The sequence below is a fragment of the Festucalex cinctus genome, chromosome 11 (genome assembly GCF_051991245.1).
Source record: "Festucalex cinctus isolate MCC-2025b chromosome 11, RoL_Fcin_1.0, whole genome shotgun sequence".
NCBI lineage: Eukaryota > Metazoa > Chordata > Actinopteri > Syngnathiformes > Syngnathidae > Festucalex > Festucalex cinctus.
In genome coordinates, this window is record NC_135421.1 from 26,622,563 (window position 1) to 26,640,659 (window position 18,097).

Below are 18,097 nucleotides of genomic sequence, written 5' to 3' on the forward strand. Positions count from 1 at the left end.
GATAAGTAATATTAGGGCTGTCGGGCGATTACAATTTTTAATCATAATTAATCACATGACTTCAAATTTTATATCTGTTCTAAATGTACAATAGAATGGACAAAAAAAAGTAAAACTATGAAATATGGCTGCATCTTTTAGTCATTGATACAGTAATTTCATAATAATTCAAAAATGGAGTTATAATTAAAAAGATGTACTGTACTGTAAAAAACGGGTGTGATATTGATTTTGTGCTGAGGTCATTTTCTGCCACTAGATGGCACAATTGCATTTGTAAGACAAGAGTTATCTAATCTTTAACATGAAGTAACTTGTCAAAGTGCACATTTTTAAAATTGTAAAATACAACTTTACCCCAGATTCCACAAATATATGCATTATTATTAAATGTATTACTGTACTGCAAAAGCAAACGTCAAATGAGTGAGGTCTTTGTCCTGAAACAGAAACAAAAATAACACCTCAAAAAGCCAGTCAAGGGCAGTTGCTACAATGCTGATAGAACAATATACATTTTGCGCGAAAGGAAAAATGGATTTCATTTAGTATAAAATAAAATACAATATGAGCTTTTCCCCACGAAACAGCCTTGGGATGAACAAGAACAGAGATTGTGGCATTTCAACTACTAATATTCTTCTGGATGAATGGCCTGTAATTCTCATAGTCACTCATCAACATAGTATAGGAAGTCTCCCGACAATTGGAAATAGTTACAGGTGCAAAAGGAGCACAAACTTCAAATTATTTTAAAATGTAACTTCACATGCTAGGTGTCTGAAAATCTTTTGCATGAAGCCGTATATATGTATGTATGAAGTGTTACCCAGCTGCAGAGTTCACCATTTGTCCAGCAAGTTTTCTGTTTGCATTAGAAATCATTAACATAGCATATGTTACCAAGGGATTTATTTAACTGATGTTTTTATGTGGTAAAAGCATTACCTCTGAATCAAGACATTACCCCACCTCCATTCAATGCTTCTGTATCCTTCACAAATATAAAACCATATGTTGTGACAGTCCGATGGAAACCTCATATACTGTATCTCTAGTTGACAACTTGGATGCTTAACTGTCACGTGGTGTGTTTTTATGAAATACTCTGCTGGCTTACTTTTTCCATCACTCCTGAATAAAACTAGAAATGGAATATGGTTGTCATGACTGGGTTGTAAAGATCTGTAGACTCTGGCCTGAAGAGCTCCATCTGTGCTGATGCAGGGCAATTGGCACGGAAGGCACTGCTTCGCCCAAAAAGCCATCAGTCAGTTATACTCAGTAGCCGTCCGTCAATTAAAGTCAATTTGACAAAGCAGACTCTCTTGCTGTCACTCTTCAGAGAGCACTTGGGGAAATTGGGATTGAATGCCGGGCTACAGGAATGTTTACGGTAACAACTTCAGAAAGAGAGTGCCAGACCAAACTGCTTTTTGTCTCCCGGAATATAAAAAGCGTTGTCTCTTCAGACTGACTGAGCCAAAAATGCGGACATGACATCACCCCAGTCCTGCTATTTTTCTTCCTCATTGAAAGACCCTGCTTGAATAAAGACTGTCTGTAGGTCAGAAGAAGACCATTACACTTGGTATGTGTGGACGCGCAGCCCTCAGGAGCAGACAGGAAAGTGGAGAGGTGAGATTAAAGGCACAGGGGCGGGTCAAATGAACAGATTTTTGATTGGGACAGAGAACGCAAGGGACATCTTCCAGCTGAGCCTCCTCATGACTTTCTACCACTGAGCTTATTGCAAAGGTTTAACAATTTCTCACAGCCCAATTACATCAGAAAGCCGAAACAGTCGTCAGCATGAGGGAGAGGAGGTCAAGCAAAGGTCTTTCCTCCTCCCCTCCTATGTTGTAGCATTGTGTTGACTCACCGTAAGCTGCAGTGTGTCCCTCGAGACTGTGTAATTTGATGGAGGTGTTCAGCGCCAAGCCCCCCTGATCTATCCCCCGCCACACCACCACCACCACCACCACACACACGCACACACCTTCCTCTATCTGTCCTTCCATTTCCAAACTGCATCCTGCCGTCCTGTTGTTCCCCAGGCACGAAGCGACATATTGACCTTTCTATCATCCCATTTTCCCTTTTGGAACCACCACCTGAGACACCGTTTCGTATAGAATGCAAGAAGCAAGTCAAGTAATCTTTATTTTTCATATTTCGTGTAACTGTGTCTTTTTCAAGTTTTACTTTACAAAATAAATGGAAACAAAGATGTGTTTGTAACTGTTGCAGTCATAAAACTTTTATTAAATGTAGAGACATTTGTTAAAACTATTATAGCCCAGACATATATATTTTTTTAGATTTTTTTTTGTCTTGATGGCTTGGATTTTTATTTTAAAAACATACATACTTTAGTTATGATTTATTCATTGTGAGTGAGTTTATCTTTGTGGTATGATTTATGTATAAATTACGGTTACCACCACACCACAGGAATGGATGGCGCTCAGAGGACCACTTGTAGTAGATCTAAAGCAAACAAAAATATAGTAGATCATCTAAAGTGATTTTGGACACCAGTCGACCTCCAGTTTGTTTGTATTTTGGAATTTTTACCATTCAAAAATCAGTTCAAGGAAATAACTGTCTGCTATTGACTGTGCAGGCAATAAATGAGAAAATAAACCTCAAAATGATGTTGGGTTTTATTTTCTTGTATTACTCTGAAGAAGAATACATCATTTTTCTTCCTGGTTGGAATATATAAAGACAAAAGGAAAGAATAAAAGAAAATAGCTTTGGAGTTGCATGATTTTCATTGGGCAGCACAAGAGGTACTAGATTCAATGTTTTTGATTTTTCTCAATCCAAGTACTCCAGCTTCATCCAACCTGCCAAAAACGTGTTTCATTGTCGATCTGCTCTGGGATTGGCTGACGACCAGTCCAAGGGCCAAACCACCTCTTGTCCAATGTCAGCTGGGATGGGCTCCAGCAAACCAGCTATCCCTATGGAAAATGGACAATTGGACAGCGACAAAGATGTTCTGCCGTCACACAATTGTAAAAAAAAAAGAAATAAAAATGCCACCATTTTGAAGTTGTCACAAATGAAAACTCTTTTCTGCTCTTAAAATTACTTGTTCAGAGTAGCCTTTTTTCTTTACAATACCGTATGTTACAATATGGTGATGTCTTCCATAATAGTTGTTTGAACTCTGAGGTATAATAAATGTTCTGTTTGAAGCATATGCATTCTGGGGCTTTTGCTTTTTAGTTTAATATCAAAATGTTCTTATTGACGTGCTTGTACACGGCAAATAATGCGGCAACCCATTTTGGTGCGCTGTGAGATTCAGGTAAAGGGTCATTGAAAGACTTAGCTATTTGTTCCCAGCTCAAGAGATTAGCTTTGAGACATAACTTCATGGATCAGGACGCGCTCGGCCACCGCAACTCCGCGAGCTACAATTTGGGGGAAAAAGCGCTCCCATTGTGTGTTTGTCAAGGCGTAATGCTGTGGTGCGTGCACGCTGACGCACTGGTATGCACATAGACATGCGGCGATGTGCACGGACGCGCACGGATAGGGACGCGTCACGACACAAGAGTCACTGTTGGGTCAGGAGGCGCAGCCTGTAGAGCTGGCCGGGTATTGTTAGACATTAAACAGTGCAGCCATTCAGCTGTCCGGGGTGACTCAGGAGAAGTGTGACAACAACAACACCTGCCTTCATACGACCGCATTGTTGTGCACCATGCTAGAGTGGCAGAGCAGTGGCAACAATAGCAACACAACACTATACTTAGGGCACTAAGTATGCAGTGAAACAATTTGCTCATATGTTGTGCAGTACTGTCATTTGTGATTTTACAGTTTACTTATTTGGCGTAATGACCTAGCAAGTGGAAAAAGAGAGCCATAGTCATTGATACATTTAGTTCAGGTGTTTTACACCTGGAAAACAGTAAAACAATCACAATGAACATACTCGTGCAAGAGCTGCTGTCGGTCACATCTCACACCCTAACACACACACAGACCGTGACATGATGACATCATGCCCCTTCTTACCAGACCCCGCCCCTAACCCATATCTAACAGACACTACAATACATACAGCATTTTCTACGCGTTTTATGCTTGAATTTCTTTTTGTGTTCATTGAGCATGACAAATGATTACCCCCCAAAAGACACGCTAACAATAAAGGCAAACAGTTAAATATATATTTTGCATTTAAAAAAAAATTATCATTGAAAAAATAGTGTCTATATTGAAATATGCACCAAGCTGGAAAGCAAATTAATAAAAATAGATTTGAATTGTCATAAAAAATACATGTACACAAAAGTCAATACTAAATATTATTAGTAATATTAGTAGTGATTGAATGCTTAAATAAATACATGAAAAAAACAATAATAATAATAATTGCACCTTTCTATACTGTTCTGTTGGTGCACTTGTAAATCAAATTTTGGAGAAAAAAAAACGTGATATAAATAAATAGTGCCAAACTGCCAATACTAAGATGAAAAAATATTTAAATTTAATTTTTTTTTATTTTTATTTGTGCAGTATTTGTAAATCACAAAAAAAAAAACCTGTCTCAATCCCAATAGTTAGCGTTATCTGTATCTATCCCATGATTTACTACTACCTTACTGTGTCAAATCTCTTCCAATCAGTAGATCTAATGGCGGCACATCGCTGAACAGCGAGGACTTGACTCCGTTTGATCCGTTTGTTCTGTTCAGAGTAGCTCTGTTGAACTTTGCCTCTTCACTTGACCTCAGCTTCCACTCGACCCCCGCCGTGAGCGTATATGCAATTTCGAGTCATGCTCTGATGATCCCCATTCAGTGGAAATGAGTGAAAATGTGACTGCTGAGCTGCTTGCGTTGACCTTTTGCAAGTGTTTCTTACCTCCTGCCGACACAATGAATATGTCATCGTATCAGTTGACTGTTTTATCATTCATAGAATTCTTTGCTGACAGATGAGGGTTTTTTTTCTTTCCTCTTCTTCTACACCAGCCTGCGTTGACTGCCACGTCACATCCATATTTGGTATTGATTTCAAATTCAATCAGGGTTGTCACCAACAATGAGAATCACTGAGGCTAAACTGTTGACACAGGCCCCACTTAGTTTTTCTAAAACATGAAGTTGATATTTTTGTGTGTTTTGGTGTAAATTCTAGGCTATGAAAACAACTATTTTAATTCTAACATCACAAGCAAGCACGCACACGCACACACACACTGGCTCATCTAAGCTAATGACTCATCTCTCTGCCCCTCCACCCTCCCCACCCCTCTGTTTTTCGTCTCTGTGCAGGGGACATCACTCAGAAGGGCTATGAGAAGAAAAGAAGCAAACTGTTGGCACCGTACATCCCTCAGATACAAGGTAAGGACATTTGTTGATATTTTAATGACAATACGTTATATCCCCCAAAATACCCAAGAAATGCAAGCCAAATGTTTTTTGTTGTTTTTTTTAAGTGTAAATGTAATTTTTTTAATGCACATCATATACAGTAGCTTCTTATTAACAAACCGTGCAATATAGTGAAATGATCTGATCAAACGACACTTTTTTTGTTTGACTTGGCTTCTGTCTGCTCAACGCACCTTGATTTAGTCGGTCGGTTTTCGACTTAAAACTTAACTATGAAAACCAATTGTACACATCGGTCAAAATGAGATGCTAACAAAACACAACAACGGAGGAGAACAAAAGTCTCTTAATGAACCTGTCTATTTGGCTTTCGTCTACGTTGAGGGAGCAAATTGTTATTGATCCTAAAGGACAACTCCTTAAGATCAATACAAGACACATGACTCTGACACATGACTCCAATTTCTGTGAAGACAATAAAAAACATGGAGAGCTAATGTTCGAATGTATGTTTCTTTTCATTTGTTACTGATTAATGTGCTTGACCAGTGAGTGACCAGCACTGGTTTTCGTCATCCATACTGTATGAGCTCTGCAGGCTTGCAATCTTGGCTGAGCAACTACAACAATATTTGGTGGTGCAGTAAACCCAACACACGTCTAGTGAAAAAATGGCAATTAATTGAGGCCCCCTTTAAAAATGTTTATAATTACCTAAAATAATAGTTTATATCATCAATGTTTGATCAACAGTTTTTCGTGTCCAGATCATCTCATGTTACTCTTAAAATTAGTTTGCAGATTGAATGATTTCATCTACGTGCACATACAGTTAAGTGTTGGTTAAGTCTACAAAGTTTGTCTCTCAGTCAAGATGTTATCACTTAGAACTTCCTTGACACCAATTACTACTTTGTAATTGGCCATTACTTTGTTGCCATTATCTGGCATCTTTAGTCACAGAAAGATCACAAAAATACGTGGACAGGTGAGTTTTTCATCGACTAGCTTGGGCTAAGTTCAGTTGAAAAAAATGTAAAAAGAATTTGAGAATAGTGATCCACAAATAGGCGGGGTTCACTGTTTGCTCCTGTTGAAATGTCAATAGCACGTGGAGTTGATGCATTGCGGTAGAATAGAGTCTCTTAGAACCATCTGGTATCGTCTTATGCGGTTAAAAAAATTTACTGAAAAGATGCAAAAAAAATAATCTATTGGCAATGGATCAATAAATGTGCCTCATGTGACAGGCCATGCGAATGATTGGCTTAAATGAAGTGCCTTCTGCCCAGCAACCCAGTCTGAGGTGGTGGATATTTTTGGCGTGTGAATAAACCTTTTTCCTCCAAGAGCTGGAGAAAAGCCATTGTTTTACTTTGTGTTAGTGGCCATTAAAGCGCCACAGCGGACCGGCATACAATTGAAGTGCTCGTCCGTGCGCACGGGATGCGTGTCACGTCAGGCTCATTCTTCACGGTGTCCTGGAATGTCCTCAGACTATATTGAACCTGATCCACTAAATGCAGCTCGTGTTGTTTAGTAGATTGAGCGAATGTCTATGAGACTATTACTCAGCATTGCAGCGTGTGAGTTATATTGCCGTCTAAGAGTTTCTGACAGCGTGTGGTGCCCAATGATCCCTACTAAACACGCTGCCACGGAAAGGCCAGGCAGGCTGATGGCTGGCAGTTGACCGCATCCTGCACCAGGCCGGCTACCACGTGCTGGATGCGCTTAATAAGTTCATTTTCATGTTATCTCAATTGTCATTCCATTGAGCGCAACTGATTGTAAGCCACACCCACTAAATTTAACAAAGAAAGAATAATTTGGATGATCCACTGTCTGAAAGCCAAATGATAGCTAAATTAGCTGCAGGATGAAGCACGGCCTGCAAAAATCAGAACTATCCATAGATGACAGCGATGGCCTTTTTTTTTTTTTTTTTTTTTTTTTTTTAAAGCTTGAACGTGCCATTTTGACATTTTCTCGACTGTACTACTTAATCACCTTCTTCGAGCTTGGCATTTCCCATTTGCTTTCCCCAAGTGGCTGACCATTTTGTAAGTCAGGCGGGATTAATTCAAGACGAGCACTTTCTCAACTAAAGGCAGCATGGTGAATTAGCGGTAAGCACGTCTTCCTCAACAGTTGAGAGGTTCCAGGTCTCAATGGTAGGGTATGTTCCCACGCTTGTCTAGGTATTCTCCAGGTACTGTAAATATCACAAAAACCTGGAATTTGAAACGGGATGCATAGACTTTTTATATGCAATGTATGAATCCCTCGTCTTTTTACGCAGGCGTAGATCCCGCTCTGCAGGTAGACAGCCGAATCCAGGCCTCCTCCCAGGCTGTTCTGTCCGTGTCCAAACACAACAAATCTCGGGCAGCCAACGCTAGGGATGAACGCTTCCGCTCTGGTAATCACATCTTCGTACTTTTGTGCGAGAGTTTTAAATTCCTGCTTGTGCTTTTTAATGGTGCGTCTAAGCCGTGTACTTTTTGTGTGGCCTAGATCTGCACACAGAAGCCGTCCAAGCTGCTTTGGCCAAATACAAAGAAAGGAAGATGCCCATGCCGTCCAAGAGACGATCCGTACTAGTCCAGTCCTCTGTTGAGGCATGCACTCCGCCAGGTGAGACGTTTGCATCTATATTTGGCCTGCTGTGCTTTTGCCAATCTTTGGTATATAATTAGCAATGCACGCACATCCCTCACTACTCTAGTGTAGGATGCTAACATTCCCGTAATCCAAGATTGTGCTGCAAAGTACTCCACAAGAAAAAGAAACATTCCATTTGATGACAGTATCTATTGTTTGGGATTACAAAGGGCTCGCTTGTCATGAGGGTGTTCCCAGCAGGCCTTCCCACATGTTGCATACTGGATGAGATTGTTAGCATTGTCTCAGAATGTCAACATTTCACCTGTTTATGTAACATTGTGTGTTGTGTTGATGTCAGCCATGTTGGAATTCACAATCCCAAGGCTCAACAAAGCACTTGTAAGCCCTACAGTGGCTTAATCATTGTGATAACTTTAACTGTAAATCAAATACCTCTTTTTTTTTTCAAATAGTGTGAATTATTCATTACTGTTAATACATTACAGTTGATCACTTGATCACTGTTACATGGTACTTTGCAGTAATTAGCAGGCCCGCCAAGTCATTTATGTATAGCTCATTAAGCAGTGCCTCACAATTATACCCTGCTGTTTTCATCTGTTCAATACAAGCGACTGTGTGAACTTAATCAGTCTCCCCGGTCGCTTCTTGTCTGTTTATATGCGATGAATGCCAACTCTCGACTTTACACGGGTTGTCTGACCCTCACTATGTTCTTCTGCTTCACTTTGCCATGGTTACTGAGGCACTGAGATATAGTAGAGATGAGCAGAGGAATAACAAACAGATTATTCACTGCGAAGCAGTCCCTTTGAGGCCGCTAGCTGTGCAGACATAAATATGGGCTTGTTAGAATGGAGCCTACAGCTTTGCGAGGCAGCTTTTTCAAGGCCACGTAGGAGATGTCACTTGGGGATTATGTGTTGTGCTATGCTCAACTGACAGATTGAAAATTTGAATGCTTTTAGTTAGCAAAATGAAAAAAGTGATTTGCCGCCATTTTGTGGCTTCAGTAGGCAATTAAGCATCCTTTTTGGTGGGACTCAATTACTCTCGAATTGAAGTGTGATAACACAACTGATATGTGGTGCAACAGTTTTAGTAGAACACCACACAAGTCATGCACAAATCCCCCAAACCCACCCGCACCCCACCACAACCTCCGCCTGCCCGCCCCACCGGCCCTCGTCTTGAGTTGCTGTCCTCTTATCATGACAAGACGCTACTCTGACCTGTCCAACACAGACACCTCCTCTGCGTCGGAAGACGAGGGCTCGCTGCGGCGAAAGGGACGTCTGGCCAACTCCACTCCCAACCAGAGCCACAGCCACCCGGCCGTCGAGCACTGGTTTAACCGGGTCATCCAGGGTTCGTCCACCTCATCTTCCGCTTCGTCCACCTCATCCCACCCGGGGGGGAGGTCTGTCACCACCAGCACCAACGCTAATAGCACCGCTCTCAACGCCAACACCAAAGCTACTGCACTGGCTGATCTCATGTCCCACACCCACATAGGTGAGAGCTCCTTTTCTAATTTGTCACTTTTAACTGAGGCACTGGTCCGTTACGAGTTTCTAATTGGACTTTGTCTCCGGTTGTCATAGTAACAAATGTCGGACTAGGCCAGCAGTATGTAGGGCGGGATGAGGCATGGCTTATTTGCATGAAACCGAAAACGATTAAATAGTTGTAACTTGATATCTGTGGTTTTTGACAAAAGCATGTTAAAAAGCTAAATAAGTATTCTTTAAGGAATAGAATAGGTTATCAAGTATATGCGATGTGTTAGTGTGTGTTTGCATGCTTCATAGGGGTAACAACTTCTAGCATTGTCTTGGTTTGCTGAACTCAGCAGAGGTTTGAAGCATTTAATTATCTCCAGCCAATCAAAGTCTTTTCCTGTGTATCCCAGACAGAAAGCAATGTGCCACACGGCTGCTTTTGTCAGCGCTCAAGATACACTCAAGCACTTAATGAGGCAAGACAAAGAACGTCAAGAGTTTTTTTCAGTTTTGTCTTTGGACTGAGTAATCTTTGTCTGAAATCTGGCTGTCATTCAGTCATGTAAAAAGACTTTGGGCCGTTCTGCTGTCAGAGCTGCTCAATTCAAGTAGTGGGTTACTGCTTAGTGTGACGTGTTGCTGCCAAAACCCTTAACCACATGTTTATTTTATTTTTTTTAGAATAGCATGTTGATGCATAGCTAAAAGCTAAATATTTTTTTAGATGTCACATAGGACAAAAACAGATCTATGGATTTGTTTTGATATCATCACAGAAACACAGCAGGTCAAAAAATACAAAATACATAGCCTTAGCTACTAGCCTGCTAGTAGCTAACAAATTAGCAGCTAGTACGAGCCACTACAGTAGGTGCTCACTTATCCACACGGCGCTGATGACCAACTGCTTGGTACGTTTTTAGCTTTGAACAAATTTCATGTATTTCGGGGGGGAAAAAAACACAAAAATTACTTTACCGTGTTATTAAAAACTCATTAAGTGACTAGGTGTATCACGGCTATAGCCTGCTAACAAATTAGCAGTTAGTACGAGCCGCTACAGAAAGTGCTCACTCATGCACATAGCCCTGATAAACAACTTCTTGGCTCAGTGTCATCTCTGACTGGCCTGGCAGTTAATTTTGAGGTTCTACCGTACTCCACTGTACCATGTTGATACAAACTTGACTGATCGATTGACAGCTGACCTGTCCTTCCTCCCTCCTTCTGCCACAGATAACCACATAGCTCCACCAGACGTGACAGGCCTCTCGGAGCGCTCCTCACTTCATGTCGAGCAGTCCCACATTGCCTCGGTGCGCGGTGTGTCCCGTAGCTACAACCACCACACCAGCATCATGGAGACGGCAGATGGTGAGTGTCCTGTACGCACGCTGTTCCACGGTTTCCTCCCGTTTGCCTTTCTTCCCTGCTGTTTGTCCCTCTGTTTTCCCTCTATAGTCAGTCTTCCTTTTAGACTGGCGCAAGCTGCTGGCTGACCCTCTTTGTGTTGCTATGGTAACACCTCTCCTCCTGTGCCCCTGGGGGAGAAAAAAAACTCTCCAGTAGTATGTCTTAATGGCTTTTTCGTGATCTAATAGTAGTAATTCTAATTGGTGTTGTTCCAATACCGTTTTTTGGCTCCCGATACCGATTCCGATACCCAGCTTTGCAGTATCGGCCGATACCATACCGATACCTAAGTTTTTTTTTTTTTTCTCAACATGAAAAAGCTGTCCTGCCATTGGTTCAGAGCATTCGAGGGACAATAGGATATCTTAGATCGGCTTGCAGTGAACATGTCACATATCAGTGAATGTCGTGCACAAGCAAAGACTCAAGATGCTGCATCCAAAGTCCTATATTAGCCTTGGAATGAATGGTATCGGCATGTTACTTGTTAGTTGTCACCGACACCGATACCACTGTTTTAATGCAGTATCGGGGCCTCTGCCGATACCAGTATCGGTATCGGAACAACACTAATTCTAATGCGTATCATTGATCATCATCATTATGATGACTCCTCCGTCTAAAACATTTCACTGCATGGTGAGTTTGTGGTGTTATTTGAGTGTTATCAAAACAGCCTTCAAACACCATTTGTCAGAGCTCAGGATGTTAGTAAGTCAAAGAAATGTAGCTGTGGTTTGCCAGTGAATACAATCAGGCGTCCGACTTAAACGTTATTCCAAATTGTGCATCAAGTGAAGCTCTTTATTCCATCCAATTTTCTCTGCAAATTTATTCAAGATACGAACGTAGCTACTTCATTTCATCCACAACAGAGAACAGGCAGGCATCTCTCTTCTCTGACAGGAAAAAAACAAATCATGAACATCGCTAGTCAGTTAGTCAGCAGGGCTTATGTTAAAACTTTGGCTAGTGCGAAATACTATTGCTGTCTTGGTTTTACAGCTGTAAACAAGTACATCCATCCTTTCCTTGATCCCCATTCTCCCTTCCTGCTCCATTTTGGATCGTATTGAAACTTGTCCATGTTGTACAAGTCCCAGTCCCCACAGACTGCAAAGATTATTTTCACCTACGTTTTCTTTTCTCCACGCTATCTGCACAGGACGTCGTGTCTATGTTCCGTGTGAAGTGACATAGTAAGCACATTCTCGATGCTGTTTGCCTTTTTGGAACTTCTGTTTAGTGATGAAAGCTATTTTGACATGTGGTCTTAATTAAAGAGATGCTAAAATTCAATAAATAACACACATACTTAGTGTGAATCTTAGTTTTATGTAAATAAAATGGTTTTGGGATTTTTTTACCATGTTGAACGTGAACACTATTACCTTGTGATTGGATGGTCAAGGATGCGGAACTTATTACATTACAGCCAATCACGAATTTTACACAAATGAAAAATATTGGCCAATCTGATCCAACTAAGTTGACTCTGCATTTACGCAAGCCCAAGGATGGACACACTCCACAAACACAAGCTGAAAATGATTTATCTCTTCATAAGAAGTCTGTGTATGTAGGTAAGCTTTCTTATTAGGGCTGCCAGTGGTGCATGGAATTTGTTTAGTAACCCCCAAAATAGGTCCACTACCTTATTTTTCATGTTTAGATTTGATTATGATTCATTATTGAAGGAACAGCCTGCAAGTCCTTGGCCCCAAGGGCCAAATGCAGTGGACTGTTATCTGGATTTCTCTTGTAAGTTGTCATTGATGCAAAAGCCATCAAAGCCCGATGAAACGGTAGCGAACATCAAATTTTAATGATAATTGGAATTTAGAATTCTATTAATTGTGTGGGGCTGATTGTTGATTAATGGTGTGTTGAAACGAGTGAAAATTGAGTTGAGTCCCAGTCCGAGTTTGGTGCCTCTATTTGAGAGGTACCTGCATTTGTGAAGGATTATGTTCATTGACGTCCTCATTTGTTTCTCCTCTAGGCTGTGAATGGAGAGGTGAGGGATCCCTCAGTTTGATAAATGGTATTTATTATTGCTACCGTACTTCTTCCTCTTTGGAAGCCCGTGCGTTTGTTGTGCATGTGACTACTGTGAGGTGTTGCATCCCTCTCCGCCAACCATGTTGTTCCTCCAAAAGTTATTCCACTCATTCGATCCATCTGTTTTGATGTTGTTCGTGTTGATGATGGTCTTGCCGAGAAGATGAATGCCTTTGCATTTGTGGCATTGTGAATCTGTTCCTACTAAAATAAAATGTTGTACACTTATGTGTTGGTGTGAAAAAATTTTTTTGTTTGACAGGTCTATATTAGTATGGATAATTGCTGCGGCTGTTGTTTTTGCACCATCTGAGTGTGTCAACACGGTTTGTGCAGTACGTGCAGGTTATCCAAAGCTGATGCTGTTAGCTTTCACTAATCTGTACAATCAACCAAAGTTACTGTAGCTCTGCTTTCTTTGTGGCTATGCGATGATTAGCAGGGGGTGTCGAGTTTGGCCGTTGCTTTAAAGTGTCTCTGGATCGTCACCCATCCTAGTGTATTGTGGAAATTAGCTCCACTGTTATGACAGAATGAATTACTTGGTTGTTTATTCTCACAATCGGGTAAGCAGGCACTGGTCACAGAAAAGCCTGTAAAAAAAACACACACAAAAAAAAACACTGAACAGCTTCCAAACAACCTCAAGGAGTCAAAAAATACTGCCAGACAGAATGATGCAATGCAATGCATGGTATGTTTTGTGTGCTGAAAAAAGTAAATTTATTCTGAGAACCCTAATAAGTTAATTACTATTCTTGGCAAGTCCTCATCTGCTGCTACATTACATTAATATATCAAAGCTTTTGAGTGGATGGCACTCGGGGCCATCAGATGTTGTCGTCCGTGTCTAATTGGCCCATCAGGTGCCGCACTGCCCCTCACATGTGCCATCCCAATGTGTGTATGTGCCTTTATACGAGCAGACTGAGCCCGCCTTATTATAGGACAAAAACGCATCAGGCAAGCTGTGTGCAGCTGTGGCCTCTGTCTCCTGTGACTGGAATGTCTGACACTTGTCCTTCCCCAACCTAGAATGAGTTCACATGGCCAATAATGTGTCTTAAATAACTAAGGAAGCCCTTATTTCCTCCATGCAGGTGGTCCAGTTCAGATTGGTAAACACTTTGGGGTATATTCATTAAGAATGTGCTGCGTCCGGTAATAACGTGAAATATTCCACCACAATTGCACCCACGGTCTGCGCCCAGTTACCCATCTATTCACTAAGGATATTGCTCTAATCATATACCGGCGCAAACACGCCCACAAAACTGACAGCTTGGAGCAAATTTGCACCTGATTTACCACACATGGCAATGGATTTGCGCCAAGAACTCGTGGTTGTTATAGTAACAGTTGCGAGAAAGATGACATCAGAAAGCGAGCTTGGACCGAGAGTAAGCGTTTATAGCGCCATTAAGCTGTACAGCGCAGAGAGGACGATTCATTCATAAAGTACAAATTATGGGGGCGATCGTTTTAAAAAATATATATTTTCAGAGTTTGGCGTGGGCGTACAGTATATGCATCTGGCACGTAAAAATGATCGTAAAATGCCTCCCCGCCATTGCCGATCATCCCGGGTTACGTTATGTAAACCAAAACAGAAAATCCCCCCCCTCTCTCTCTCTCTCTCTCTCTCCGTCATGCAAACTGTGTGGCTATTTGCGCTGGCGTTAGTAAATTAGACGCTGTATATCAATGAGTCTCATTTGCATCGGGGTGGGCATATTTTGCGTCAAATGTACGCAAATTACCTAATTTACATACATACAAATAACACCGGCGCACCGTGGCACATTCTGGTTGGCAGTGCACTTAGTGCTGGATTTCCCCATCTGCGCGTTTAGTGAATTAGGTGCTCCCAGATTGCTCAATTTTTACAGGTGCAAAGGCGATGCAAACCTTTAGTGAATATGCCCCTTTGTGTGGAGTTGGTATGTCGGGGCTGTTCCAACAACATACTATACATAGCATATCACACTCATCATTGCGTTAAAGTGCCTCTAAAGTGAAAATGAATTTGTCAATTCTGAATGATTTAAAAAAAAGCAAAGAAATCTTTAAAATTGTGAAAATTCAAGGTGTCTTTGCTCTCAAATGCTGTCAACATGTCTGATGAATGTGTTGAAAACACACCCCACTCAGCTTTCAAGTGTCAATAAAATACCTGTCCTATGACCTGGAAAATGGATGGAGGATGTGATGCTCTAACTAGACCCCACCAGTGAACTATCTGGAGGGTAATACATTTTCAGGGTCTGCGCTAGCGGTAACTGCACATCACGCTTTCCCCAGATGAGAACTTGTGCTTGTAGCCACCACTTTAGCTACACCCCAAAATTTAGGAAAACTGTGAAACAGTGAAAAATGGTTAAATGCTATCTGTATCTCCCCACAAATGAGAACAATAGTTCTCAGTCTTTGCACATTTTCAGCAATTATCTTCAACCTTGTATAATTGTATTTAGAAGCAAATCTTTAAATCTTAAATTTTATCATGGTTGGTAACATGGAAAACAACCACTCCAAACCGAACCAAGTGGAACCATACTGGCTCAGTAAAGTGGGAAAGTACCATTGCATTCCAAATTAATCAGCTGTAAACAATTCTGTTGCTCAGGAACCTCACATTGTTCAATTAATTCACCAGAATGTTATATGTTAGGTCTTGGCTGGATATGGTAAACTTTAGTTCTACTGAAGCTACTTGCCGTGAGCTGAGAACACACACCTAATGAGAGGCCTCGTGTCTCACTTGCTGGTGAGGAGACTTATTGTTGCTAGGCAGCAGGCGAACCTGATTAGTCAGCCTGGAAGGGTTATCCAAGAGTTTGCTGACTTAAAATACTGACTTAGGAGCACCAGTGGGTTTCCACTTACTGTTTTGCTGTTTGGTTGAGTGACAACTGGTTGGGCTGAAATAGTCTACTTACTTACAAACTTGTGTGTGTTCTCCCCTCACTTATTTCTGCATATTTTACTAATCCCTTCTGTCATTTTCTACTGCTTTACTGTTTATTTCCTTCGTTTTCCATCCACGCCTCTCTCAATATTTGTCACCATCCTCGCCGCAATATCATTGTGTAGGTGTTCCAGTCAACAGCCGCGTCTCTTCCAAAATCCAGCAGCTGCTCAACACACTGAAAAGACCGAAGCGACCGCCTTTGCGAGAATTTTTTGTGGACGACTTCGAGGAGCTCATGGACGGTGAGTGTTGCAGCTCCGGCACTCAAGTCTTCTTTTTGACTTGTGTAGCTTTCAGTGGAATGATCAGCCAGAGGTCTAAGTCAGGTCCAGATGCAGATCCAGACATTTTTCTGTAGACTTAGAAGGGGTGTGCACGAGGAACTTTGGCTTCAACCTTGGTCGAGATGTGTGCTCCACTGTGTGCCATTCTTGTTGTTTCTGTACCAAGCCCTTTTGCCACACCTTACAAATAAACAGTCCAACTACACTTTTAGATAAGTGATTGTTTTTCTTTGTTGTTTCCCATCTCACCTCCCACTGTGGATCAGAGACCACCAGGTGTGCTGTGGGAGTGGTAAGGCAGAGCTGGGCCACAGAAACACAGACACACATTGTGGACCATGCTTTTTTTTCCTCTCTCAGAATTCCTTACCAGCCCATCGTGGCTTTTGGGTGGTGCTCTGCCAGGCTGAATAAACACTGCGCACATGAAAACGCAGCAGGATTAGTAACACACCAGCAGGTAATTGTAAAGCTCTCCTAACTCTGGCAGAGTGGGGCGAGTATCTGCAGACTTTGTGGTGTGCGCGTGTGTGGAAAGACCTTTCCCGATTTGAAGTGTTTTATCTGGAAAGCATAAATGAGATGGAATTCGAAAGCAGAAGTTGGGCAGGCCAAAAACTGTTCGGGACAAAATATATGACTTTAATCCCCTATCCTTTTCTCAATCCCCACTATCACGCCATTGAACAATCCCCCTTGTATTACTTGTGAGCCTCCCTCTGCGAGAGAAGTATAAATCACAGATTCACCACTACCTTGTAAAACACTCCAGCTGAATGGCTCCACAGGGTGATCTGTTATGCTCGGAGTGCTGAGGGCAATGCAGCATTGTCACCACCAAGTGGTTGTGGGTATAACAGACATGGTTTTCGGCATACATTTTCCTCTCTCAGTCCTTATTGCAATCAGTGCACCGTGAAAACAATTCCGGAACCGAGATTCAAACCCCCAGACCTCTGAACTGTGGGGCAGACATGCCAAACCACTATCCTTGCTGCTTCATGTCATTTTTTCTGTGTTTGTTTAGTCCAGCAACCCAACCCAAACCAGCCAAAGCCAGAAGGCCAACTGATGTGTCCCCTTGAGGGGGATCCCCTCGGAGTGGTCACCAACTGGCCTCCCTCACTGACAGCAGCCTTGCAACGATGGGGTACCACCCAGCCCAAGAGCCCTTGTCTGACGGCGCTTGATAACGCCGGCAAACCCGTCTACACTCTCACCTATGGTATGTATGAAGAAGGATTGTTGACCCAAAGTTCAGAATGGACAACATTAAAATAGAAGTCTATTGAAGAAGTTTAAATGCTTTTCGTGCATTTTGAATGTTTTGGACGTTCAAATCATAATCTTGAGAATAAATAATTGTGCTGTCATATGCTGTTACCATTGCAGGTAAACTATGGACCCGCAGTCAGAAACTGGCCTACACGCTTCTCAACAAGCTAAGCACGAGGAGTGAACCTTTGCTTATGCCTGGAGATAGGGTACGTCTTGTAACATGTTTTGTGGAAGCTATTTTTGTATGACAATACAACTTTTTAAAAAATTTTTTTTTATATAACTTTAAATTAGCTTATGCGACATGAACATAGCACGGGTCAACACATTTTTACTAATATTTTTATGAGCAGTTCAAATGAACTTTTCTGGATGATTTTGTGTTTGTGCCGATTCCGAATTTTCTATAGCACTACAGGTTTTCTTAATAAACTATATAGCAATATATTTAGTTATATGTATGAATTAAGGGAGCAATTAACTCATTCAGTGCCATTGACGACTATTCACGTCAAAGATCAATTTTTAACTGGGCTGGCAGTGAATGAGTTAAACTGTAAGCCATAATCAGCAATATTAAAATAATCAGCAATA

General features: G+C 41.5%; 1 protein-coding gene across 5 annotated transcripts in view; it reads left to right on the forward strand.

Moving 5' to 3' along the window:
• Nucleotides 1-18,097, forward strand: part of LOC144030456 (disco-interacting protein 2 homolog A-like) — a 72,175-nt gene that overhangs the window by 30,654 nt on the left and 23,424 nt on the right. For 3 of the 5 annotated variants that reach the window (XM_077536779.1, XM_077536780.1, XM_077536783.1), the window contains exons 2-10: nucleotides 5,304-5,375; nucleotides 7,669-7,788; nucleotides 7,884-8,003; nucleotides 9,240-9,509; nucleotides 10,733-10,870; nucleotides 12,912-12,953; nucleotides 16,064-16,183; nucleotides 17,253-17,450; nucleotides 17,618-17,709. In XM_077536779.1, the coding sequence (XP_077392905.1) occupies nucleotides 5,304-5,375; nucleotides 7,669-7,788; nucleotides 7,884-8,003; nucleotides 9,240-9,509; nucleotides 10,733-10,870; nucleotides 12,912-12,953; nucleotides 16,064-16,183; nucleotides 17,253-17,450; nucleotides 17,618-17,709 (1,172 nt within the window). The remainder of the gene's footprint in view (nucleotides 1-5,303; nucleotides 5,376-7,668; nucleotides 7,789-7,883; nucleotides 8,004-9,239; nucleotides 9,510-10,732; nucleotides 10,871-12,911; nucleotides 12,954-16,063; nucleotides 16,184-17,252; nucleotides 17,451-17,617; nucleotides 17,710-18,097) is intronic. The other 2 variants (XM_077536781.1, XM_077536782.1) reach the window with 1 other exon arrangement.